Source organism: Pleurodeles waltl, chromosome 5, assembly GCF_031143425.1.
Source record: "Pleurodeles waltl isolate 20211129_DDA chromosome 5, aPleWal1.hap1.20221129, whole genome shotgun sequence".
Classification (NCBI taxonomy): Eukaryota; Metazoa; Chordata; class Amphibia; order Caudata; family Salamandridae; genus Pleurodeles; species Pleurodeles waltl.
Genome location: NC_090444.1, coordinates 1,589,072,548 through 1,589,099,908, shown reverse-complemented (window position 1 = coordinate 1,589,099,908; position 27,361 = coordinate 1,589,072,548). Strand labels below are relative to the sequence as shown.

Below are 27,361 nucleotides of genomic sequence, written 5' to 3'. Positions count from 1 at the left end.
GTTCGGTGCAGAGGTCACTTCGGGTGTCTGGTCTTAGCTGTTCTGGAAGCTGCAGTCCTTTCTTGAGACTCTGTTGCAAAACAGAGCTGTTGCTTATGGGAGTCTTGAGTCTTTATGCAGGCAGGCAGTCCTCCTGGGTTTATTGGAGGCTCAGCTGCAGGATGAGTCGTCTTTTTGAGCAGAGATCGTTGAGGTCAGCAGGCAGGCCGGTGGGGTTGGTTCCAAGTCAGCTGCTGCTTATTTCCTCTTCTGCAGGTGAAACTCTTCATAGTTTTTTGCTTCTTAGGTCATCAAGCTCTGAGTTCTAGGGTTGCCACCTAAACACTCAATTTAGGGGTGTTACAGCGAGTGCCAGGCTGTAGCCAATGAGCTGCCCACCTTTAGGGTGACTACACTCTCTCTATGACCACTTCCGCTGGGAAGTAGGCATAACCCTAACCCTAGTGGCCTAATTCCTTCCAAACAAGATGGAGGAATATAAAAAGTAGTGTCCACTTCAGCTTGTCCACCTTAGAGGTGGGACTGGCATGAAGTGATCTCTTCTAATTTAACTAATTTTCCTGCCTGTGCTGCCACCAGAAGTGAGGTCAGGACAGGGGGATTGGTCATCGCCACCATCTGGAGAGACCTGGGTCACATTACAAAGGCGGCTAGGCCTTTGAAGCTTCCCACCCAGAAATGTCCATCTTGCCTGGGTGAGGTGATTGCACCCCCGCCCAGTGCAAGCTTTTGTCTCTGGCCCTCGAGAGCGCTGGCTGTCATTTTAGGAGGGAGGGGGCAGAAATGTGTCTATGATGGCTGGACTGCTCAGGACCAGTCAGTCAACCCAGTAGTAGCTAGTAGGTTTTCAGGGCACACCTCTAAGGTGCCCCTTGTGTGCAGTTATTAATAAATCCCTCACTGGCATCAGTGAGGGTATATTAATCTGATATGTTTGATACTAACCATCCCTATATTCAGAGAAGCCATCATGTAGCTGGGGAAATCAGAGTGACCAGTGTCCAGCACATGAATTTAAAATTGCTTCCCGGTTCACTTACTATGTCTGAGAATCGACAAAGACATAGCAAGGTCATATCTGCTCGTGCAGATGTGCCCTCACATTTGGCCAAGAGAGACGTAACTTCCTCCTGGAGAACTGCCAAGTGATCCTCCGTCATCAGATCATAGGATGGAGGCATGGATGGAGGAGTAGTTTAGAAGAGGTGGGAGTAGCCCCTTCAAACTATCTGCAAAACCCACCTGTCTGATGTGATGGCCTGCCAGGGGAGCAGGTGATGGCAGATCCTGACTCCAACTGGTTCCTCGTAGATGGGTCAGAATAGGAAGCTTTAGAAGCAGCCGCAAAGGGGGTGGTGGCAGTGAACTGGCCAGACTGCTGGCTCCCTGAATCACAAGTGAGAGAGCGTAGCTTATACAATCTATATTGACATGAAATGCTTATGAACTAATGTATAGTAATACCGCATAGAAACTGTATTAATATGTTTTGCTAAAACGTGCGCTTGAAATGTTCCCACGGGGAGTGGCCGCCAATGTATACGGGGACTAATAAAAATGACTAATGTTGATGAATTCTTATATTAGAGGATAGTTTTATACTAATCGTTAATGATTATGTTATTAAAGTTTTGCTAATAAATCATTAGGCCTTAGTTAGCATGAGTCGAGGCCTAGCTGCCTGACTCTCATATTAAATGTATTTTTCCTAACGTGCAGTGTGCTGACTTGCTAAAGGACTTAACTCTTGTTTTCTTCAAACTAGAAGCTGAATGTAACTATAGTAGATCCGTTCTCATGAAGTTCACCGCGCTTTTAGAAAATGTATTAACTGAATGCAACAGTGTAGACTAATGTTAAATACAAGGTCGCCCAAACCGGTACAGACAATGGAGCTACTGACCAAAGATGCGCAAAGAATTACAAAAGGATGAAATCATACCGGACATTCTACCTCTAAAGACGTCAATCATATGGGCCAATAAAATGCCTGAGAACTGATGCAGGGTGAAAGATTTAATGACATAATGTTATTTTAATTGGCTAAAGATAGTGGGGTGCAACCCCTTGACCAATTAGGGTTTAGGGGAATGTACAACGGAAAAGGGATAAAAACCTATGACACAGGGAGTTACTTAGAATGGTTAGGGAAATGCTGATGATATGATCCAGAAACTTTGTCATTCTGTTTGGTGACTTGCTGACTTTACTTAGAATAATCATTGTCCTTAGCTTGCCCTTACACTTTACCTCCTTATGAGGGAAGTGCCCCTTTGCCCTTCCTTCCTGAGCTGAGTTCCTGACTGATGGTGAATCAACTAATGTCCTGAAGACGAAGACTGAACCTTAGTGCTGACTCAAACCTTGGAGGGTAACTATATGACAATGAAATTGTGATTGTCTGTTTGCTTTTTCTTTCTAGGTACCAACTGCTTTTTTTCTTTTGACAGAGACCATAGCTAGATGTTTTCCAAATTGGTGTTCTAAAATGTTTTGCATGAAGCCCAACATGCCAATGCTAATCAGAGGTTAGATGAGAGGGGTTCACCAAACTGATGCAAATAGACAAATGACGGAATTAATGCTTTGTTAACGATACTCTGCTAAGGATAGTTTATGTTTGCGCTGTTGTTTGTGATTCTTGCTTTGATTAAATCTTATCAGAGTTGCCATATTGTGACTATGCTATTGTGTTTCTTGGTTTTGAGATTAATAAACTTTCTAGTAGTATTGTAACCAATAGGGAATAAATATTACTAAAACTTATACTAAACTGGTGTGGTTATTCATGACTGAAAGGTCATGGTGGTGTCTTGAGTTTGATTAATGTCTTTGACTAAAGTGAAATGCATTGTTGTAATAAATATTGATGACATTATTGACGTATTGATTGACATGTTGATTCGCTGTCTCGTCCTAAGGTGTCTCTCAACAAGGTCAAAAGATGCATTGGCCTAAAACAAGTCCTAATGTGTAATAATTTATTATAAAGGGCCGCGTTTGCACAAGAACAGTGGATCCCACATCCCTGGCCATGCAGAGGGTAGGCAGCATGAGCGGCACACTGGCTGGACGCACATGGATGTGGTAGGGCACCTCTTCCGTAGCCACGAAAGGGGCAAAAAGCAGACTGAGGGGCTGCCACAAGGCCCACTGACTTCGCATAGCAGGAGAATCCTTGAAGCTCTTGAGCACAATGTCTACTTTTTCACCAGAAATGGGTGCCATCAAAGGGCATGTCCATATGTTTGGCTTGGACATCCCCCAAAAAGCCAGACATCCTCAACCAGGTTTAGTGCCTAAGGGTCACTGTTGAAGCAACCGGTCTGCCCAGTGAGTCGGTCATGTTCTGTCCACATCGAATCGCAAACTTAGCTGTCAGCCCTATTAGCAACTGCTTGGCAGAGTACAGTCCGGGCCTCCTCCAGGACCAGTGGCAGCACTTGTGCAACCGTGTCCTACAGTGTAGGGAAGTGGTTCCCAACCTTTTGATTTCTGTGGACCCCCACTTTAACATTAATGGAACCCAGGGACCCCCACTGAATCATCATTAGAATCCGGGGACCCCCGTCTGAGTCATTACTGGAAGCTGGGGACCAAATATGTCAATATTTGTTAATATTTTTTTATTTTCTAGGCTCTCGCGGACCCCCTGAGAAGGCTTCGCGGACCCCCAGGGGTCCCCGGACCACAGGTTGGGAACCACTGGTGTAGGGAGATGGTTTTGGTTGCAGTACCCTCCGCCACCCACCTACTTTTTGCCTGTTTTTTAGATGCAACTTTGCCTGAAGTGCACTGAGTTCCTGCTAACCAGGTATCCCAAGCCAGTGTTCCTTCCCTAAAACAAGACACCTGATCACTTGATCCCCAAGTGACCAGACCCTGTAAGTATCTAGTAAATGGTACCTCTGGTACCTAGGTCATGTGTACGGACGAGGGCCCCTCAGAGCTGCAGCGCAACTTGTGCCACTCTGAGGGACTCTATACCAACCTTATGCAGGCTACCAAAACTAAAAACACGCCATGGCACACACTTGTGTGTCATATCCCCTGAAACACTGCTTTTAGGTTGCCCCTACAGCAGGCCTTTAGCCCTAAGGTTGGGTGCATTATATTACGAGTGAGGGCATATATGCATGGGAAAATATGCCCCTTGTAGGAAGTTGGGTTTCTATGTAGAACATTAAAATGAAGTTCAATGTGCAGAGAGCCCAGTGGATCCCCAATTGGTATTGCAGAAGCAAAAGTAGATTGGTCTAATGCTCTATTTTGTGGTAGTGTTGGCGAACAGTTAGGCTTATCAGAGGGTAGTAATAAGCATTTGTTGTACCCACAAAGGCAATAAGACACACACTCAAAGAATAAATCAGAGACCAATTAAGAAAAATAAAAATTCTTTTTATACATGTTGCAAACCCAAGAACTTTGTAATCAGGTAAGTAGATTTTCAAATATAAATACTTTGAAGTTTCAAAAATCAACACACAATTTTTCAGTTCAGCAATGTTAACCTATGGAAAAAGAAAATAAGGATGCAGTTTTGCAGATAAGTACACAACTTAAAAATCCAGTCTTCGGGGTTTTAGGTCAACACTAGGCTAGGTTCAAATCAGTACCAAGAGTGCACCCACAGCGGCGCAGGGTTGGCTGGGTGCAGAGGTCAAATTCGGAGTCAGTGCCCAATGTTAACCAATGGAGGCTGGATGGGAAAGACGAGGTGCTGCTCACAGGTGAATAATGCGCTATCAGGGGTCAGTCTCCTGGGGTTGAGGTAAGTACAAGGTGGGCGGGAGGCCACAAGGCAGCACCAAACTTAAACCCTTAGTGGCACAGGGGCGGCTGGGTGCAGAGTGCCAGCACAGCATTGGGCGCCTAATGTTAACCAATGGGAGAGATCAATTTTGGAAAAAGGCTGCAGTTTCGGGCCAGGAGGCTGAATGAAGAAAACTCACAGCCGTTTTGGTGCAGGATTGTCAAGGGCTGCAGACAGGCCGACAGGGAGGAGGCCAACTTAGTTGGTGTCTGTAGTCTTCTCTGCTGGTGCCAATCTGTAGTGTCCGTCTGTTCTTAAGTCATTAGGAATCTCAGTTCTAGGGTTCAGGTTTGCCACCTAAATACTGAATTTAGGGGCATTACAGGAAGTGCCAGGTGGTAGCCAATGGGCTACTCACCTTTAGGGTGACTACACCCTTTTTATGATCACTTCTGTTGGGAAGTGGGCATAACCAGAACTCTAGTGGCCTAGTTTGTTCCAAACAAGATGGAGGAACATAAAAAGTAGTGTCCACTTCAGCTCGTCCACCTTAGAGGTGGGACTGGCATGAATTGGATGCTCCTCCTAATTAAAAACATTTTTTTGCCTGTGCTGCCACCAAAAGCGAGGTCAGGACTGGGGGGATGGGGGGTGGGGGGGGGTTGGGTTGGTGATCTCCACCATCTGGAGAGACCTGGGTTGCATTACAAAGGCGGCAAGGCCTTTGAAGCTCTCTGCCCTGGAATGTCCTTCCTGCCTGGAAGAGATCACACCTCTGCTCACAGCAGGCCTTTTTTCTGACCCCTCGAGATCAAGGGCTCTGACCACAGGGGGACAGAACTCTGACTACGGTGGCTCCACTGGTTTTGACCCGTCAGTGTTCACACTAGGAGTTGGTAGGTTTTCAGGGGGCAACTCTAAGGTGTCCTCTGAATGCATGTATTAATAAATGCCATCACTGGATTCAGTGAGGGTTTAATAATATGAGTGTTTGATGCCAAACATCCATACCTTCAGTGAAGCCATCATGTAGCTGGGGAACTTGTAATGACTAGTGTCCAGCAGATGTACTTAAAAATGGTTTCCCTGTTCACATACTATGACCAAGAATTGACAAAGACATAGCAAGGGCCTATCTGCTCATGCAGGTGTGCCTTTACATGTAATATATTGCACAATGCCTTTAGGGCTGGAAGGCCTGCTAGAGGGGTGACCTACATGTAATACAAGCAGTGTAAAGGGGACAGGACACACAGGCTGTGTGCCATGTTGTGTTTTCATTTTAGTTCTGCACCAAGAAATGCAGCCTGCGAAAGCAGCACTGTGTGCACTTAGCGAAAGTGTCCCTCAGGGTGGCACAATTTGTGCTGCAGCCCTCAGGGGCCTTCCTTTTTTACCCCATGCCTCCGGTACCAAGGGTACCATTTACTAAGGACTTACAGCGGTAGCTAAAGGTTTTTCCAATTGGGAAAAACAAATGTGCAGTTTTGGGGGAAAAAGATCTGTCACTGGGAACCTGTTTAGCAGGGACTCAGTGCACTCTCAGTTGAAATTGCACCAGAAACCAGGCACAAACTGGGAGGGGTGACCATGTCAAAAGAGGCACTTTCCTACACCCCTACTATGTCTTTGTCAATTGTTAAACATAGAAAGTGTACAGGGAAGCCTTTTAAATACATGTGATGGACACTGGTCACTGTGAGTTCCCCATCTACACAATGACTTTTTTGAACCTACACCTTTGGTGCCAAACATCTCATATTAATGAACCCTCACTAATTACAGTGATGGATTTATTAATACTTACACCCAGAGGGCACTTTAGTGGTGCCCCCTGAAAAACCTATTAACTACTGGTGAGCTCACTGACCGGTTCTGGCCAGCCAGCCATAAACAAATGAGAATCTGACCTCCCAGGGTGAGAGCCTTTGCTCTCGAGAGGTCAGAAACAAAAGCCTATCCGAGCTGGGGTGGTACCCACCCGTCCCCACAGGATGACCTGCCTTCCAAAGCAGGAGCTTTAAAGAAGACCCACCACCTTTGATATGCAGAACTGGCCTTCCTCAGAGGAAGATGCCAACCTCCCCCTAGACAGGTGGGAAAATTAGCTATGCAGGAGGCGTGTCACACTTCCAGACTTGGAACACTGAGGGTGGCCAGCCTGAAGTGGACACAACTTAGGAAATTCCATCTTGCGTGTGGTGGAATTGAGGAACTCTTGACAGGGTGATGCCTACGCCCCACAGGATGTGGTCATCTAGGAGGTGTAGTGACCCACAAGGGTAAGTAGCCCATTGGCTACTACCCTTCACTCCCCCAAAATTGAGTATTTAGGGGATCCCCCTAATACCAAATCATCAGACCTTCGATGAACCCAAAAGAAGGAGCAGACAAGAAGACTGCTGGATTGAAGACTCAAGGAGCAACTGACCTGTTCTCCTGCTGCAGCTTCCAAGAAATAGGGCGAGCTGCCAGTGCTTCACCAATCACTAGGAGGAACTCCCTTGGAGTGAAGGAGCTGTTGCCCTGCATCCGTAGGCAGCCAAGAAAGCCTTGAAAGGACTGGGACCACCAGAACCCAGATGCCAGATATCTCCACTGCACCCAAGCCGCCCAGCCCGTGCTGAAGTGGGCCAACAGTGTCAGTGTGGTCCCCAGGCCCTCCAGAGTCAAAGCCCACCCTGTGCTTGCCCACTGTGGACTTCACAACGGCATCTGCAGACTGTTCTGCAGACCCCCCCCCTGCAACCGCGAGTGACCAGAAGGCAAAAAAAGACACCCTGGGACACCTCTGCACCTGTCTGCCCTGGAACCAGGAGAAGAGAAACAAGGGTGTCACCACATATCCCCAACTGTTGAGACTAGTCTAGTGCTGGACCTGGTGCCAGGAGACACCCCTGCACCTGCAAGACCGAGGAGTGGACTGACGGTGTCCCCACATGCCCAAGAACGTCAAGGGTCGAGCTGAACTGTGGGTTCTTTTAAACTGTCCTTCCAGTCCATCCCTGCAGCGACTTTGTAACCGGAACAATCCCCATAGACGTGAATGTGACACCCGATGCCATAACACACTAGATCTCCCCAAGATGTCCTGTTGGTGTGGCCTTGGACTTTGCCCCAAAACCCCACTAAGCCCAAGAGATTGGTCCTGTAAGCCGTTGTACTCTACCGGATTGCAGTCTTTGTTTTCCTCCATATGATTCCATTGCAGCATCCTGAAAAATGCACTGTATCTAAAAACTTTAAAAATGTATACCCTGAAAAGTACTCACCTGACTCTAGTGATCTTGGTATCAAAGTTTATATAAAAGTACGTTTTTTTTGTTTTTTTTTAAATTGTCAGATTTCTTTATTGTGTGTGTGTATCACTTACTGCATGAGTGTGTGCTTTACATGCTTAACACTACCCTCTGATATGCCTAACTGCTCGACCACACTACACAAAAACAGCATTTGGGATGTCATTTGTGCCTCTGTGATACCTCTGGGGATTGCTTGGACTCTTTGCACAGTGTATCTCATTTTGGTTCACTATATAAGGAGACAGCTTCCTACACACAGGGTGTGGGAATCATGGCCCAAAAGGCATGCTGTGTTCACGGACTGCAATGCCAGGCTGGCGGAAGAAAACTTTTTCTTCCCAAGTGTGTCCAGCCTCTTGGATTCCCTATCTGGTAGTGTGGAAGGGAACATGCTCTCGAAAGTGAAGAACTGGATAGCTAAGCTTTCAGGGGTGGGTGTTGCATGAGGAAACTTGGGTCGCCCAAAGTAGGGCGATGGTGGTGGGCAATTTCCTGTTCACAGGAGCCCCTGGATCAGGTACTCAGTAGGACATCTGTAAGTGCTTCATAGAAGGGGAGCTGGGGTTTGGAGGATGAAGCTCCAGGCTGAAGCACCTCTGTCAGGAAGTTAGTCCTGACTGCCACCGAATGCAAGTCAAGGTCCAGGACCTCAGCTGCTCTTTGCACCACTGTAGAGAATGAAGTGCTCTCCTCCATAGCCACGGTAGGAGGAGAAAGCATACAAGTATCTGGGGAGGTGTCCAGTACACTGGCTTGATCCAAGTCTGCATGCCAGTCCAAAGGGTCTTGGAGCTGGTATTATAAAGGGTCCAGTGACCCCTCCCATTCCTCACTGTACCATAGCCTATAAGAAACAGGTCAGGATCCGTAGTTGGCTCCAGGTCAGAGTCTACAATGAAGATGAGGGACGGCACATGGGTGGCGCCGGGAGTGTCAGCATTGGGGAAAGTTGAGATGGCACAACCCTTGGGATCGAAGCCGAAGTTGCCTGCGTGGAACCCTAAGAGTGGTCCTTCCGACACTGCAGGGCCCAAGAGCAGTCTAACGGTGTCCAACTGCCCATAAATGAGGTGCAAGGCCTCTCAAAAATCTTTTAATTGGGCAGAGGTTGCTCTGGCTCCTGGAAACTCAGAGAGACGTGGAGTCAGCACAGACGCAGCCTCCACAGATGGAGACCTAAAACGACGAGGCTCCCACTCTCTCGTCAGCCATGAGGGGATGAAGTTGTAGAACATTTTGCTTTTTTCGACTTCTTCTTGTGCCTCAACTTATCCGATCATCCTGAGAGCTTAGAGTGGGACGATGAAGATGGAGGATTCTGCGATTGCTTCCAGGACCATGCTGTTGACTGGGACCTTGACTTTCTTGGAGTCGACTGTCGGGCCGCCATCAGCTTCAAGGACAACTCCCTCAAAGCCTTTAGATGAATGGCTCGACACTCAGAGCATGACTTTTGGTCATGGTCGCGCTCCAAACACTAAAGGCACATTAGGTGCGGATCCGTCTCCAACATTGCCAGATGACAGGATCTGCAGGGCTTGAACCTGGTCTTCCTGGATGACAATGTTGACACACCAGGAGTTGTACAGCTTGAGAAAACTTTGACAAAAATTTAAAAAAGAACAGTCAAAAAATGAATGAGGGGTAGCTCCCTTCAAATCAGCACTGGCTGGCAGAGAAAGAAAAGAACTGATGTCAGCGCGCCGGGGTGGTGCCTATATCAGACCTGCAATATCATATGTGGTGCAGGTGAGGCTGACGACTGACGAATGACCCAGAGCCGATCAATATCACCTAACAGCATGCAGGGGTACTGTTCGAGAAAAATCTCCTGATCCAGACTGTCGCCTGGGGGAAATTCTAAAGTAAGAAATCTGCAACTAGATGTCTCTATCAGATCTCCTATTTTTATACATACAAGTCATCTCTAAGGTAGGGGCCAAAGGCTCATAAGGCAGGGTGCATTGTAGGTAAAAAGTAGGACATGTGGATTTAAGTTTTACATGTCCTGGCAGTGAAAGACTCCTAAATGTGTTTTTACTGCTGAAAGTCCTATCTCTCCTATTGGCTAACACTTGGCTACCTTATTACATTTAATAAGTGCTAACTCTGAATTGAGAACTGATAGAGATATCATGTTTGGACTCAAATGAATTGTAATTTAAAATCCTCTTCATTGGTAAATAAAATGGAATGCCTCTTTTTGAATGACCACCCACACGTTTTTGAACTTATGCTGCAGGTTTTTTGAGGCATAATGCACTGAAGACAGCGAAACAGATGTAAATGCCAGTGCTCTGACCCTAAAACATATGTTGAATTGACTTAACTAGATTGGGCACAGGCTGACTTATTTGTAATCCCTAGTACATGGTACCAAGGGTACACAGGGCATGTAAGTCAGAAGGTTATCCCAGGGATTGCAGCACAGGCTGTGTCATCCTGGGTGTAACACGGTTAAAATGAGGCTCTGAGTCCACCACTGCAGACTGGAAGAGCATTTTATATGCCAACCCGACTTTGCTATTGACAGCAATAGCAAAGCCAAGCCTCCTCCTGCAATATGCAGAAGACACCCCTATGGTAGGCCTACCGAGACCTAAGGCAGGGGGCAGCATATTTCAGACAGAACATGTATTTGACATGCTCAGACAATAAAAATATGAAATTGTCTCTTTTACTGAGGAAGAACTTGGTTGCCCCATTGGCGGGTGCAGGATTACACGCAGACCCCTCAGCTGTCCTAACTCCTGAATAGTGCAACCAAAGTTGATACTAACAAGGTATCAAAACGCCCGACGAGATTCTCTAGTCGAAATTAATGTAACAGGTTGTTCACTGCAACTTCTGCGAAGTTGGTACTTTGTTGCCTTTAATCTCTTCTGCCCTGAAAACTTGCACAAAGAGCATTTCTTCAAGACAGCCTTCTGCGGTCCTGGGGAGAAGTGCTAATGGCTCCCAGGAAACGAGACAACAGAAATCTGCGCTGGAAAGAGGTGTTAACTCCCTCCTGACCCAAAAGGCAAGTTTCAAAGGAGAGGGGCTGCTCCATTGTCTAGGTAGACAGGAAAGGGAAACCAGCTGCTAAGCTGGTTTCTCAGCGTTATGCAGTCCCTTTGGTAGTCACACATCTAGGTTGGGCTAGGGAGCCCTGGATGCTGAGAGCAGGAGTCTGCCATGTTGGGAGTGGGCAGAATTTGGCATCCTGGGATAACCAGATGCCACACTCGGCAGGGAGGAAACCTAGCAACCCATTGGCTACTGACCACGTCTACTCTGAGGGCACTTTCTGAGGATAAAAAGGGCACCCAGAACTCAGATCTGGACTGAACTGGAAGAAGGACTTAAGAGGGACTCTCCTGCTGCACCAACTCCCCAGCAAAGAGAGTGCACCAGTGTGAACTGCACCTGCTCAACCTAGTGGCTAGTACAGGAGACAGGACTGTACTTGCTCTGCTCTGTTCTGCTCGTGGAGAACCCATCTGTAGAGCCCAGCAGAAGGAAGAGACTCAAAGGGTCAGTTGGCTGACTCCCTGTTTGTTGCACAGGGCTACACCAGCTGAGAAGCCAGCTAGGCAGTACAGAATCTTATCACCACCAACTGAGCAGGACCCAGTGCTCGAGTTCACTGAGCCCAGAAGACTAGTTACGTCTGAGGGAAGGATTTGGCTGTGACTGTGATACCAGCAACTGGTAGCCCAGTGGCAACTGGACTTCTGCCAGGACTGTGAGGCATTCAAGAGACATCGACCCCGTGACCAGGACTGCGTCACCACCTTGATGGACTGACGAGCAGCCCCTTGACTGCATTGTTTCCACAGCAGTCCTGAGCATCGTCAGCATCCTGTATCCCTTGCTTCAGGACAACTCTCATAGGAAACCATAGCAAAGGATACAAGTGCCTGGAACTGACTGAAGACTGCTTCACCTGCTGGGGTAATTTTCTGAGAGCCTTGCTGGTCTATCCGATAGGCACCCTGTCAGAGTTGGTCACATCAAATGAATTTAACTGACTGCAATACAAGTAGCCAAATGGTTTTGCTCAAAATGTTTGTGTCAAATTTGTTGAATTTGACAATGCCTGTTCATGGTTGAGTAAAAAGTGCATATCTGCTATACCTTGTAAACTCTATATCTCTGGGATCCTCCAGTGGATCTTTCACGTTGTGGTGTCTACAAATACATAAACTGGAATCAGATTTCTTGAGTACCTTGATTTCTTCTTCAGTTGTGTTGGTGCTGTTTAAATATTTAACCCTTGTTCCTTTGTGTAAGCCTTCCCAAACAAAACCTACTGGTCCAAAATGGGTTGGTAAGTGTACTACAGTGAAGTCGCCCAACCCCACCATATACAACATGCCATTTCCTCAGAGTAAAGTCGGATTTTAAGTCACAATTCTGAAAATGACACTTTTTCTTTTTAGAAAGTTTATATTTTCCTGTCCTAACCATTTTGTGGCTTCTGCTAGTGCCCTATGAGAGTCAATAGCTCTGCTGGGGGATATGAGCATTCCTCCCAGACAGTGACTCAAATGGTTTGGATGTGGGCAGGATGGGCCATCCTGCCAGGATGGCTGGGGAGGAGCTGTTCCCTCGCCCCATTACGTTTCAAAGGGATTGCTTCCAGCACACACAAAGGAACCGGACACTACCCTTTTGTCACCCCAGATGTCTTGAAGCATTGGTAGGGGAAGAGAAGAACTTTACGGAACCAGATGTGGGGGTAGGACTGGGTGATGGATTAAACCCAGATCTGTGACTGGGGGTGAATGTTTGATTGGTTCTGCATTCCTTCCATCATTTGTGTTTGTTTGCTTTTGTTGTCATAAGTGTGCTGGGTATGCCCAAACGTGGGTCCCGGTCTCACTGTGCCACTGGGTTCAAGCTAGCCTGGCTGACTAAGGGTGATACCCTAACAATGGTTCCAGGATGCTTGTTTCTGGTCCGGGGAGGACTTGGCCTGGCAGTTCGGGCTGGACTGTTCCCATGGGGAACAGGGTCAAGACTGATTTGCATATAGCTGAGTCCAAACTGGGGTGGCATGATGAGCAAAATAATTGATGGATTAAACCCAGATCTGTGACTGGGGGTGAATGTTTGATTGGTTCCGCATTCCATCCATCATTTGTGTTCGTTTGCCTCCCCATACAAAACCTGGCACCAAATATGAATACTGGACCCTCAGAACAACTCTTCAGTACACCCCTTGACATGTGGAAGACTTCAGAAGGACTACCCTGCCACGAGAGGAGGTCCTGCTGCTACCAGAGGACTGCCCTGCTTCTTGAAGGAGAACTGGACCATCTCCTTGAACCCAGGACCAACAGAAGTAACTTCAAGGCTAGTTGGCGGTACTCCTATGAAAGTTACAGGGACATAACAAGCTCTTCAGGTTTTGAACCTTGCTTCTGGCCTCTACTTAAATCAGTCCTAAGAGACCCCCACCACAAGTGGAGCTTTCCAGGTCCTGGACACTTGGTACTAGTGTTGGTGGTACTTCTCCAGAAGTTGGCATTTAAAACACTTTGATACAAAAACTAACTTGAGAACAGGTGAAGACCGAGACCTACTTACCAGCCGAACCGCTCAAGGTGCATAGCCAATCGGCCTGACTTCAGGTAGCTCCCGCAGCTGGGTAACTGTATTGAAAATTGTGGTCCTACCTCGCTTCTTATATTATTTGCCAATCTACCATAGTATATCCCAACAAATGTTTTTGAGCTCTCCAAAAACACGACACATTTCATCTGGAACAAGTCACCCTGTAGGGTGGCACAAGCAAAGCTCTACTTGCCCCTAGATAAAGGCGGACTTGCGGTACCAAACTCAGAACTATATTACCTCTGGTCACAACTTCAGTGGGTGGTCAAGTAGGTATCTGGTTTACAATTGACTGACACCACCACAACATTGCCAGCCTGGACTCTGCCCAAAATCCTACACTTGTTTCACCCATGTACCCGAGTGCAGATGCCTGATCCTCTGTTGCTGGGAGTGGCGTATCGCCGGATTCTTTATCTTACACATTAGCACTACTGGGCATACTCAGAAAACTCACTTTCACCTCATCGTCAGAGCTCACCACTTGTCTTGAAGTTAGCCTGCATACCTTAGAAGATCTGTATTGTGATGGCACCATCATCCTGTACAAGACACTCATGGAAACCACAAACCCGCCACCCGGCTAACTTTTGTTATATAACTTATTACTTACGTCAATGACATACATGTGGGGTCACTTAACTCATAAGTCTCCAAACCATCTAACGGTACAGGACCTTCATGTAACGGGACCAGGCAGGCACCTTATACACTGGTTTGCTGTGTCATTACAAACCCACACCACACCAGCACTTATGGCCCTGCGTTGCCACTGGGAGGGCGACTTGACCCACCAATGCACCAAGGAGTGGGCTGCTGTGCTAGAAAGTCCAACGTGTATTCTGCAAAATGCTAGATTTCGCCTTATACAATTTTTCATTGTGCACAGAGCCTACCTTATCCTTGCTGAAATCAGCCGCTATTTACATTGTGCAGCTGTTGCATGCCCTCGCTGCCAGGCAGTGGATACAGACCTGCTTCATATGCTGTGGGTGTGTCCATCACACCACCACTACAGGCAAGGTATCACAGCCAGACTGTCCAACTGCACAGGACGCTATGCGCTACACAAATGAGAGACATGCATCTTGGGCTTCTACCATATGGACAAAAACAACAAGTTACCTCTTGCTTTCTCGATTTGGGATTCTTGACAGCTAAACACCTTATCACTCACAGATGGACAACATTAGAACCTGCAGCACTTGAGGCATGGATGCAATCTCTCCTTACAGGGGCAGGAGCAGAAAGCATAGTACTGCACAGAGAGGATATCCTGGGACTGTGCAGGTATACTATAGCTGCTAACTGGGACCCTATCCTGATGAACTTTAGGCTCCTGCTCAAGAAGTGGTTGGGAGTTAGGCGGGTTTGCCGGGTGGTGGTGACTGACTGTTATCCATAGGGGTTCTATAGCTTCCCCAGAGGCATTTCTTCAGGTTCTCCAACCTGCAGGTTCTCCAGTATAACCACATGCTTTTTAATGTAATATGCTAGATGCGGGAGGTACTGAAGGGGTCCACAGTTAATGTTTCTTTTTGTTCACTGTTCTATTTTAATATACTAGAATATTTTTCTCCTATTTTAGCAACATCTGCAGTTAGCTCCCATCAGGGCCCATAATGAATATCCTATGTTTATTCTTCTGTAACATACTGCTCAACTTTGACAGCCATATACACACTATTACAAGCTTGATGTAATAACTGTATCACTCTTTGATGCCAAATGACCACTGTATACTAGGATACCGCCTCATCATTGCTGTGTAAATTTCGGTTGCAATTGTGCTGGTCAGTGCTGATTAACTGCGTAAAACAGGAGATCAATTAAAAGATTCAAACAAAAAACATGGTAGCACCTGCTACGTTCTTCTCCGCAACTGCAAATACCTTTTTTGCAGGACGTCTCAGTGACATTATCTTGCCTCATGGAGCCCACTTCAGCTACAGCCTGGAGGTTTTCAACTTTGAAAACGTTGTCTAAGTCCAAAAGCAAGTGTCTTCACAGAGCCTTGATGGCGAACAGCTCTCCATTGACGCAGCAACCAGCTCAACCTAGAAATCCAGCTTTTTCTCGCCACTGTTGATGGCTTCACTGAGACTTCGTCCATCAGCTCTCTGGCGCTGATTCCTCCTTGGACACAGCCTGCTGCCTTGCCCCGCTGAACTCCACCTTCTCCTGGATGTTTTCTTCAAAAAATGTATTTAGTTCAAAGGTAAGCCGAGAATGTGCCCAATCCACCCCTTGTATCCGGCCCACGCTCCATCATGGTTGGCCTTAACTTTTGACTTTATCCTGGTCTTGCGCAACCAGATACCCGTGGGAGATACTTTGATCTTTCAGGCCCTCTACTTAACTAAAACGTTAAAATTCTATATCTCTGGATCTACCAATTGGATTCTTGATGTTTTTGTCTCATTTTATTTATTAAGATTGACTCTGTTTTTCTAAACTGCTATAGGTTTTTTTTTTGGGTTGTGTTTTCATTTCATTACTGTCTGAGTGCTGCAGAAATAATTTACAAAGTGCCTCCAAGTAAAGCCTGATGGCTTTTGTGCCAAGCTACCAGAGGGATAAGCATGGGTTAATTTAGCGACTTTTGTGATTCAACCTGACAAGGGTTGTGGTTGTTGCCTTAGTGGGCTTTCCACTCACCAATAACTTGATTTCGTACAGGCATCTTTTTTCAACTCAGTGAATTGCAAACCTCATGATAATGAAAATGTCACTTACCCAGTGTACATCTGTTCGTGGCATCAGTCGCAGTAGATTCGCATGTTCTGCAATAGCTCGCCATCTGGTGTTGGGCCGGAGTGTTACAAGTTGTTTTTCTTCGAAGAAGTCTTTCGAGTCACGGGACCGAGTGACTCCTCCTTTTGTCTCCATTGCGCATGGGCGTCGACTCCATCTTCGATTGTTTTTCCCCGCAGAGGGTGAGGTAGGAGTTGAATTGTAGTAATAGTGCCCATGCAATGGAGTGACTAAGTATGCACTTATTTAAGGTTGAGATGATACATATATAAATAATTGAAGGTAACTTCCAAACTGCTACAGGCTCCCGGGGAGGCGGGTGGGCACATGCGAATCTACTGCGACTGATGCCACGAACAGATGTACACTGGGTAAGTGACATTTTCAGTTCGATGGCATCTGTCGCTGTAGATACGCATGTTCTGCAATAGACTAGTAAGCAGTTATTTCCCCAAAAGCGGTGGATCAGCCTGTAGGAGTGGAAGTAGTCTGAAATAATGTCCTTAATACAGCTTGACCTACTGTGGCTTGTTGTGCGGATAACACGTCTACACAGTAGTGCTTGGTGAATGTGTGAGGCGTAGACCATGTGGCTGCCTTACATATTTCTTGCATTGGGATGTTTCCTAGAAAGGCCATGGTAGCACCTTTCTTTCTGGTTGAGTGTGCCTTTGGTGTAATGGGCAGCTGTCGTTTAGCTTTAAGGTAGCAGATTTGGATGCATTTAACTATCCATCTGGCTATACCTTGTTTTGAAATTGGGTTTCCTGCATGAGGTTTTTGAAATGCAATAAAGAGTTGTTTAGTCTTTCTGATGTTCTTTGTTCTGTCAATGTAATACATTAATGCTCTTTTGACATCTAATGTATGTAGTGCCCTTTCGGCTACGGTATCTGGCTGTGGAAAGAACACCGGAAGTTCCACTGTTTGATTTAGATGGAACGGTGAAATAACCTTTGGCAAAAATTTAGGATTGGTCCTTAGGACGACTTTATTTTTGTGTAGTTGTATAAAAGGTTCCTGTATAGTAAACGCCTGAATCTCGCTTACTCTTCTCAGGGAAGTAATGGCGATGAGAAATGCCACCTTCCAGGTTAGGAACTGTATGTCGCAGGAGTGCATGGGTTCAAATGGTGGACCCATAAGTCTAGTTAGGACAACATTTAGGTTCCATGAAGGAACAGGTAGTGTTCTTGGTGGTATAATTCTCCTAAGGCCCTCCATGAATGCTTTAATGACTGGTATTTTATATAGGGAAGTTGAATAGGTAGTCTGCAGGTATGCAGATATTGCTGCAAGGTGAATCTTAATGGAAGAGAAAGCTAGGTTAGATTTTTGTAAGTGAAGCAAGTAACCCACTACATGTTCTGGAGTTGTGTGTAATGGTTGTATTTGATTAATATGGCAGTAGCAAACAAACCTCTTCCATTTACTTGCATAGCAGTGCCTGGTGGATGGCCTTCTTGCTTGTTTTATGACTTCCATACATTCTTGGGTAAGTTGTAAGTGCCCGAATTCTAGGATTTCAGGAGCCAGATTGCTAGATTCAGCGATGCTGGATCTGGGTGTCTGATCTTTTGGTTGTGCTGTGTCAACAGATCTGGCCTGTTGGGCAATTTGATGCAGGGTACCACTGATAGGTCTAGCAGCGTTGTGTACCAGGGTTGCCTTGCCCAAGTTGGTGCTATCAATATGAGTTTGAGTTTGCTTTGACTGAGTTTGTTTACCAGGTAAGGAAGGAGAGGGAGAGGAGGAAAAGCGTAAGCAAATATCCCTGACCAGTTCATCCATAGGGCATTGCCTTGGGATTGTTTGTGCGGGTATCTGGATGCGAAGTTTTGGCATTTTGCGTTCTCCTTTGTCGCAAACAAGTCTATCTGAGGTGTTCCCCAGAGTTTGAAATAAGTGTTCAGTATTTGGGGGTGAATTTCCCATTCGTGGACCTGTTGGTGATCTCGAGAGAGATTGTCTGCGAGTTGATTTTGTATCCCTGGTATAAACTGTGCAATTAGGCGAATTTGGTTGTGAATTGCCCAATGCTAAATTTTTTGTGCTAACAGGCTTAACTGCGTGGAGTGCGTCCCTCCCTGCTTGTTTAGATAATACATTGTTGTCATGTTGTCTGTTTTGACGAGAATGTATTTGTGAACTATTATTGGTTGGAAAGCTTTTAGTGCTTGAAAAACTGCAAGAAGTTCTAGGTGATTGATATGCAGTTTTGTTTGATGTACGTTCCATTGTCCTTGTATGCTGTGTTGATCGAGGTGTGCTCCCCACCCTGTCATGGAAGCATCTGTTGTTATTACGTATTGTGGCACTGGGTCTTGGAAAGGCCGCCCCTTGTTTAAATTTATGTTGTTCCACCACAGAAGCGAGAGGTAAGTTTGGCGGTCTATTAACACCAGATCTAGAAGGTGACCCTGTGCTTGAGACCACTGTGATGCTAGGCATTGTTGTAAGGGCCTCATGTGCAGTCTTGCGTTTGGGACAATGGCTATGCATGATGACATTATGCCTAGGAGTTGTAATACCATCTTTGCTTGTATTTTTTGTGTTGGATACATGCGTTGTATGATGGTGTTGAAATTTTGAATTCTTTGTGGACTTGGAGTGGCTACTCCTTTTGATGTGTCTATTATGGCTCCCAGGTATTGTTGTACCTTGCGTGGCAGAATTTTTGATTTTGTGAAATTGACGGTGAACCCTAGTTTGAAGAGGGTTTGTATGATATGATTTGTGTGATTTGAGCACTCTATTAACGAATGGGCCTTGATTAGCCAGTCGTCTAGATATGGGAACACATGTATTTGCTGCCTTCTGATGTGTGCAGCGACTACCGCTAGACATTTGGTAAAGACTCTTGGTGCGGTTGTTAATCCGAAAGGCAGTACCTTGAATTGGTAATGTATTCCTTTGAATACAAACCTTAGGTATTTCCTGTGCGATGGGTGTATTGGTATATGGAAATAAGCATCCTTGAGGTCTAAAGTTGCCATGTAGTCGTGCAGCTTTAGCAATGGCAATACTTCTTGTAGTGTGACCATGTGGAAGTGGTCTGATTTGATGAAAGTGTTGACTACTCTGAGGTCTAGGATTGGTCTCAGTGTTTTGTCCTTCTTTGGTATCAGAAAGTACAGTGAGTAAACTCCTGTGTTTATTTGTGTGTTTGGCACTAATTCGATTGCATTCTTTTGCAATAGTGCCTGCACTTCTATCTCCAGGAGATTGGAATGGTGTGTTGTTAAATTTTGTGCTTTTGGTGGTATGTTTGGAGGGAACTGTAGAAATTCTATGCAGTAACCATGTTGGATAATTGCTAGAACCCAAGTGTCTGTAGTGATTTTTTCCCATGCTGTGTAATAATGACCTATTCGTCCCCCCACTGGTGTTGTGTGGAGGGGGTGAGTGACATGTGAGTCACTGTTTAGTAGTAGGGGTTTTGGGGCTTTGGAATCTTCCTCTATTTCTAGGGAATTGCCCTCCTCTATATTGTCCCCGAAAACCTCCTCTATACTGTCCTTGGTAACTGGACGGTGTGGCTTGTGAGGTGCTGGCTTGTGTGCTTTGACCCCGAAACCCCCCTCGAAAGGGCGTTTTACGGAATGAGCTGTAATTCCCTCTGCTCTGCGGGGAGTAGAGTGCGCCCATGGCTTTGGCAGTGTCCGTATCTTTTTTGAGTTTCTCAATCGCTGTGTCCACTTCTGGACCGAACAGTTCTTTTTCATTAAAAGGCATATTGAGAACTGCTTGTTGAATCTCTGGTTTAAATCCAGACGTTCGGAGCCATGCATGCCTTCTGATAGTTACAGATGTATTAATTGTCCGTGCAGCTGTATCTGCAGCGTCCATGGAGGAGCGGATCTGGTTGTTGGAGATGGCCTGTCCCTCCTCAACCACTTGTTTTGCCCTATTTTGGAAGTCTTTGGGCAGATGTTCAATGAGATGTTGCATCTCGTCCCAGTGGGCTCTGTCATAGCGCGCAAGTAGTGCCTGGGAGTTCGCGATGCGCCACTGGTTTGCAGCTTGTGCTGCGACTCGTTTACCAGCTGCATCAAACTTGCGGCTTTCTTTATCTGGGGGTGGTGCATCTCCAGATGTGTGAGAGTTGGCCCTTTTCCTAGCTGCTCCTACAACAACAGAGTCTGGTGGCAGCTGTGTTGTGATGAAAGCCGGGTCCGTAGGAGGCGGCTTATACTTTTTTTCCACCCTTGGTGTGATTGCCCTACTTTTGACCGGGTCCTTAAATATGTCTTTTGCGTGCCGGAGCATACCAGGGAGCATAGGCAGGCTTTGGTAGGAGCTGTGGGTGGAGGAGAGTGTGTTGAACAAGAAATCATCCTCGACCTGTTCTGAGTGGAGGCTTACGTTGTGAAATTGTGCTGCTCTAGCCACCACCTGAGAGTACGCGGTGCTGTCTTCTGGTGGAGATGGTTTTGTAGGGTATGCCTCTGGGCTGTTATCTGACACTGGGGCGTCGTATAGGTCCCATGCGTCCTGGTCTTGGTCACCCTGGCTCATGGTGGTGTGAGCTGGGGAGTGTGATGGCGTTTGTGCTGGTGAAACGTTAATCACGGGCGGAGGAGAGGGTGGTGGTGTAACTCTTTTCACCACTTTTGGTTGTGGTGCTTGTTCCGTCTGGAACTCCAACCTTCTCTTTCTCCTAATGGGGGGAAGGGTGCTTATTTTTCCTGTCCCCTGCTGAATGAAGATACGCTTTTGCGTATGGTCCGCATCAGTTGCTTGTAGCTCTTCCTCAAACCTATGCTTCTGCATTTGGGAGGTTAGCGAGTGCTCTTCTGTATAAGAGCCTGAAGCTGGGTCGCTTGCAGTTTGTTTCGGCGTGGAAACTTTGTCTGCGTGTTTTTTCGGCTCCGAGGTGACTTTTTTTTCTTTTCGGGGCCGAAACATCTCGGCGTCGATCTGTTTCGGTGCCGCTGTCTCGGCGTCGAGCCGTGTCCACACCGGCATCTCGGTGTCGAGGCTTGTCTCCAGCACTTTCTCGGTCCCGAGAAGGCTGCGTGCCGGTGTCTCGACCGGAGTCGGACGATCTCGGCACCGTTTGGGCCTTTTTCGGTGCCGACGGTCGGTCACCGATTTTATGGGTTGAGCCATGGCCTGGTGGCAGTGGCGTCCCCTGGGCCTTGTAAATGTTTCTTTGTGTGGTTTTCGACGTCTTACTCACGGTTTGTGTATCGTCGAATCCTTCGGAGTCTGAGTCTTGGATCGAGAAGGTACCTTCCTCTTCCTGTTCCTCGAACTCCCGTCGGGCTGTCGGTGCGGACGCCATTTGAAGTCTTCTGGCTCGACGGTCTCGGAGTGTTTTTCGGGACCGGAACGCACGACAGGCCTCGCAGGTGTCTTCGCTGTGCTCAGGTGACAGGCACAGGTTGCAGACCAAGTGTTGGTCTGTGTAGGGGTATTTATTGTGGCATTTGGGGCAGAAACGGAAAGGGGTCCGTTCCATCGGCGTTCCTCAGCACGCGGTCGGGCCGACCAGGCCCCGACGGAGGATCGAAAAACTACCCCGAAGGGCACCGGAGCTCTTCGATCTTCGATGCGGTGTTGAATGTAAGTACGCCGATCCCGAACGCAACAATACCGACGAAAATCTTCCGAAATTAACTATTTTTTCTGTTCCGAAACTCGGAGCGACAGGAACACGTCCGAACCCGATGGCGGAAAAAAAACAATCGAAGATGGAGTCGACGCCCATGCGCAATGGAGACAAAAGGAGGAGTCACTCGGTCCCGTGACTCGAAAGACTTCTTCGAAGAAAAACAACATGTAACACTCCGGCCCAACACCAGATGGCGAGCTATTGCAGAACATGCGTATCTACAGCGACAGATGCCATCGAACATAATGTTTGTATGTTGGCTGCATTACAGTTCTGTTTACTCCTATAACGTTTTTAAAAATACTAGGGGTCATAGGCTAGGATAATTGTGTGTTGACAACTGGGAATCTAGTGCCAAGATTTATAGGCAGTGTAAGAGTAAACACTATGCAACATATTTTGGTGAAAGATAGTCAACTCCCTGCTCTGATGCTCCCCAGGAGCTTTACCGACCTGAGAGGCCTTAATTTATTACTGCTTGTTGAAGGAATTAACTACCGACTAATGAATGGCCAAATTGCCACAGCCAAACAGTGTTTGCTTGTGTTTTTGGTAATTACAGACTCTGCTGTATTTAATCTTTACCTCTGAGTAAATATCTGAATATTGTTTTTTGTTTATATTTTTATGATATTTTGACATAGAAATTTACTCCACTGGAAAAAAGCAATATATCTAAAGATAGTCATGGCATGCAGACTGGGTCTGTTGTGAACTGGAAAAGGCAGCATGCAGTATTTACATTGTATATTCTCACCTCATCTTTTTCCATAGCCTTCATATATAGTATGTGTTGCCGAATTGCACCCACTGCCAGCCCCTGTAAAATTCAGCGATTGTTTCTGCAGTCTTTGTCTCAACACCGAGTTCAGTGTGCCAGGCAGTCGTGACCCGCATGAAAGCCTTAAGGGTGTCCCAAATGTGTTTCTGCCTAAAGTACTGGATGGAGGAAGGAGGGGCATTGTGGAATATAAATCAAATTGTTCATTGCAATTAAGCCGGGATTCGATCCACTCCTTATATTTCGAGACCACCAGCTTTCTTTCTTGTAGCACAGCTAGTGCAGTGTACGCTTATAAAACACTGGCATGTCCCACACTCAGCCTAGCAGTGCTGTCCGTGGATTCCGGGGCACTTCGTAATTAATCACTCTAGAGCGCACAATTGGAATTTTCACGGAGGACGTATCTGTGTAGGGAGATGAGGATATGGTATGCATCCTGCAATATCTTACAGTGGATTATATGGAGCCCAGTACTGGGGGATATCATGCCCGTTTGTGCACAACAGCAAGACCACATATTATCTGTTATCTCAAGACCCATCTCCCCCTTCTGTTTAACATGTGCATTGTGCACTGGAGCATCCTCGGGTGTGGCGTGGAATAGCCTGGAGATTAACTGTCATTAAGGTGTGCACGAGGAGCGCTTCCAACGCCCTACAGGGAACTCGGCATTTAAAACCCCCAGTGAGGCCTCCAATCTATGATACAGAAAAATATTCAAAGGAGTTCAATATGTGGCACCAGTAAATATGTCTAGGAACAGAACATTTTATTTACGTATCGATCTTTCCACTTTACCCACCCTTTGTGACACAGCTGAGCGGTTACTTTTGGCTGCTATCTTTGTGTGTTGGCAGAGATGAAGTGAGGGAGAGTACAGGATCTTCAGGCCTCCTAGTCTGCCCCGGTCGTACCATGCCCTTGACTTGCAAACTGCTGCACCCATCTTTAAGGTGTACGCCGGGATGGGCTTCTGATACACACTCTTAGCAATCTTGGCACCTTTGCATCGGCCTTGATTCCTACACGTGGGGTGTGAGAGCGCAGATTGTACCAATAGCATACAAAATGCACATTTCTGAATATTGTTTATGTTTCCCAATTTTGGATTATATCATAAGTGTTGATTTTTCTTAATACCTTTGCACCCAAAATATTTTTCCCAAAATGGATAACTGGAGGCAGTGTAAATACTCTCACTCGAGCGACTGGTTAACATAATGAATCACTTTTCATTAATGAATCAATATTCTTAACCATGTGAAAAGATACTGTGTCCACCGAGTATTATACTGCAACAGAAATTGATGTAGAGAGTGATCTGTTGACAGCTGCACAATGATAGCATTACCTACATTGCAAGAGCTCACCAAATGGTGATAGCAAAGTTCAACTGAAATAGCAAGTGCTAAGGGTTATAATTCACAATATGCAGATTTACATTTGTGATTGGCTTCTGTAGCTTCGAAATATTAAAACTTTTAATGTGTGAGGAGCACAATAAAGGAGAATATACTTGTCAAGAAAAGTGTCTACACGGCATTGCTCAACATTTCTAAAAAAGACACAAGAATGTATGTTTACAGGCTTTATTTCTGTTCTTAGTAAACTGCTGTACAAGGTTAAAATGATTTGTCAACAATTCCCTAATTATAAATCACTGCATTCAGTACACTGAAAATAAAAGTTCTTTCAGGGTATACTATATATTTAAATATAGTTGCTCTGCAACTACACCAAAACCTCAGAAACCATTAAACATTAATTTAAAATAGCATTTAAGTGGTATTTACATGATCATCCATGATACATGTAACATTTTGTAAAAAAGTAAACAGCCCCCAATCTATGCCCCTATATTTTCTGATATCAAAGTCAGTGCTAATTTAAGAAAGAAATACAAATAAACATGGTGCACAACTTACAAAAACTCTTAAGTACTTTATTTAAAATATGAACTATAGTAGCATTTTTCTGGTGTTATTTTGCCCTTGAGTCACAACACTTCGCCAAAAGAAATGGACATGTGAAAAGTTTTTTGTAGCAAGTGTTGATGAAACCTTTACATTTTTTATTTTTTCAGAGTACTGTAAAATACATTTTCTAATGTGTGCAACAGATTCACCAATGTACTATTAAAAACAACAGATAATAACATTCATAGTGATGTATGTGGAAACTGTGAATCTGTGCACTATAATGAAGCTATTATTGTGACTGATGTTTCAGCAGAGACACAAAAACACGATCAGATTATACACTAGAATATACAATTTAAAAGGTATGTAGTTTATTGGAACTGTGCAAAGTGAATGCATGTCAACTTTCTAGTGTTCAGAATACTCAAGAATAAGTGGGAAAGCACTTAATATCAATGTTACGAAGATATTATTTTAAAGCAAAAAAGAAGTAAAATATTTTCCAGTTTTTGTCCATCTAGACTATGACACCACCACATAGGAGAAAACAGAGACATGATAAATTCCAGCTTATCACCCTGACACAATGTGGAGAGTTATTGCCTTTACACTGAACATTCTAACAAAAAGGAAGAATGGAACATGAGGGAGCATCACAGTGTACCTTGAACCATAGCCATGGCTTTCAATAAGCAATCTTCCAACCTGTTTTGGTTGATCTTAGAGGCTCTTTTTCAGTGCCAGAAAGGCAGTTTTTTTTAATGATTGCGCAAAAAAGCACATTCTACTTTTTTGTTAAAGAAAAATAAAATAATGTCTCATTCTAAAATTGCAGTATTAGCGAATCTGGAAATAAAACAGCTTTGCTAAGAAAATGCTAGCTTCTTATAAGCTTAATAATTCTTAAGAAAGAGGTTAAATAGCATGCTCAGCCATGGTCACAAACTGCACTCATTGTGTAGCATTGTCTGAAAAACCCTGAGTTGTTTTCCTAATATGACGTCCCAGTTACAAATAAAGACAAGTTATTTTATTTGTATAACAGCGGCTGGCAATACATGTGCAGCTTTCACAATCACATTTATAAGTAAAGGTTTTTCAGAAAGTTACAAAGTCTTTGTAGCCAACTGTACACAAACTTCTACATACTCTATAAAATAGACAGTTGTTGATTCAGGCTACTCTGTTTCCCGTTTTAATAAACGTGGAGAATGGCAGAGAATAAGATGAGACTTAAGCATCACAGTTGAGGTAACACATGTAAGGAATACCCTATCAATGTATGCACTTTTTGTACATGTACAACTGCCACTCGAAAGGCCCAGAAAAATATATGTGTAAATGCTTTATTAAGCTGAAGGCATATGTACAAACAAGGGCCAGAAAAAATATTAGCTGGTGACATACACACTTAAAAATACAATTATCTGCCAGGAAATAACCCTTGTCTTAGTGGTCCGTGTCAAATTTATGCAAATACAGTACACTGTCAAACCAGATTATATTTATGCCGCAGTCACCAATATGTTCGTTATGGAGTGTAAGGTAAATGAATGGATTTTGCTCACTGCTTCAAACTGAAGAACAATGACAAATACCTTATGGCACTGAATCAGCTGTGCATCATATACAGATGAACACCCTCATGAATGAGGATAAAAATAGCATTCCATGGTGCATCATGGACATATATACAATGGGTGTAAATAAGCGTGTAGTAAAGTGCAAGGGAAAAAATCTAGAACATTTTTAATGTTTACAATTATAACCAAAAAGGTATTAGAAAAGATGTTCTGCCACCATCATCCTTAGTACTTAAACTAAATTCAGGAATTGCAGATTCAGTCTTTTTTTATCGGTTTTTATAACATGACAAATTGGCATGAATTTATAGAATATATCCCAGTAGTAATGCTAAGAAGACCTACTAAAACGTTAAGTACAAAGTGGTCATTTAAAAACAAAACCTATTTTAATACATAAAATGAAGACTAGAAATAGTTCTGATCTTACAGAATATTAAGATAGAACAATGTTAACTCTAGAAAATTTGTAAGCATATACAGATACCCTAACTCGTCTGAAACAAGTATCTACATCACATTTCCTTTAAGGAAAATAAATATCATGGGTATATAAGACTTAAAACACTATTACAAAGATGTTAATCTGTAGGCATGGAAAAATAAAGTTATACAAGAAAGGAGATATTTCACTTGTTTTGTCTGAAGTATGTCTGCACTTTTCAGAGACACGTTGTTGCTGTGCGTTCGCTTTTCAACAATGGTTTATTCAGCAACAAAGTGCACAAAGGACACAGGAAAAGCTCCCCTGCGATTAGGTTCGCCATCTATATGGCCAATCTGGAAAAAATATCAAATATATTTTTTCATTAACATTGCACACCAGGTAACAGATTTCCAAACAAAAATACAATTTTACAACTTCTTGTCCAGTACCACCCATGTTCCCAATGACTACACTAGTGTCTGTGTACTGCCATCAACAAAATCTCTCATCTCAATTAAAGCAATCATTATAATTGCTTACAGTTAGACACGCAGAAAACTAAAACATGCTCTCCAAAGCAAGGGCCATATCTTATGCCACTGTTACCAGCTACAAGTAAAC

The 27,361-nt window shown here is 44.9% G+C and overlaps 1 protein-coding gene across 6 annotated transcripts in view; it reads right to left on the bottom strand.

Moving 5' to 3' along the window:
* Positions 1 to 24,384: 24,384 nt before the first annotated feature.
* The window catches only part of ASAP2 (ArfGAP with SH3 domain, ankyrin repeat and PH domain 2), a 916,066-nt gene continuing 913,089 nt past the window's right edge, over positions 24,385 to 27,361 (bottom strand). For all 6 annotated transcript variants that reach the window (XM_069235900.1, XM_069235899.1, XM_069235896.1 and 3 more), the window contains one exon: positions 24,385 to 27,093. In XM_069235900.1, coding sequence (XP_069092001.1) covers positions 27,019 to 27,093 — 75 coding nt within the window. In that variant the 3' untranslated portion in view covers positions 24,385 to 27,018. The remainder of the gene's footprint in view (positions 27,094 to 27,361) is intronic.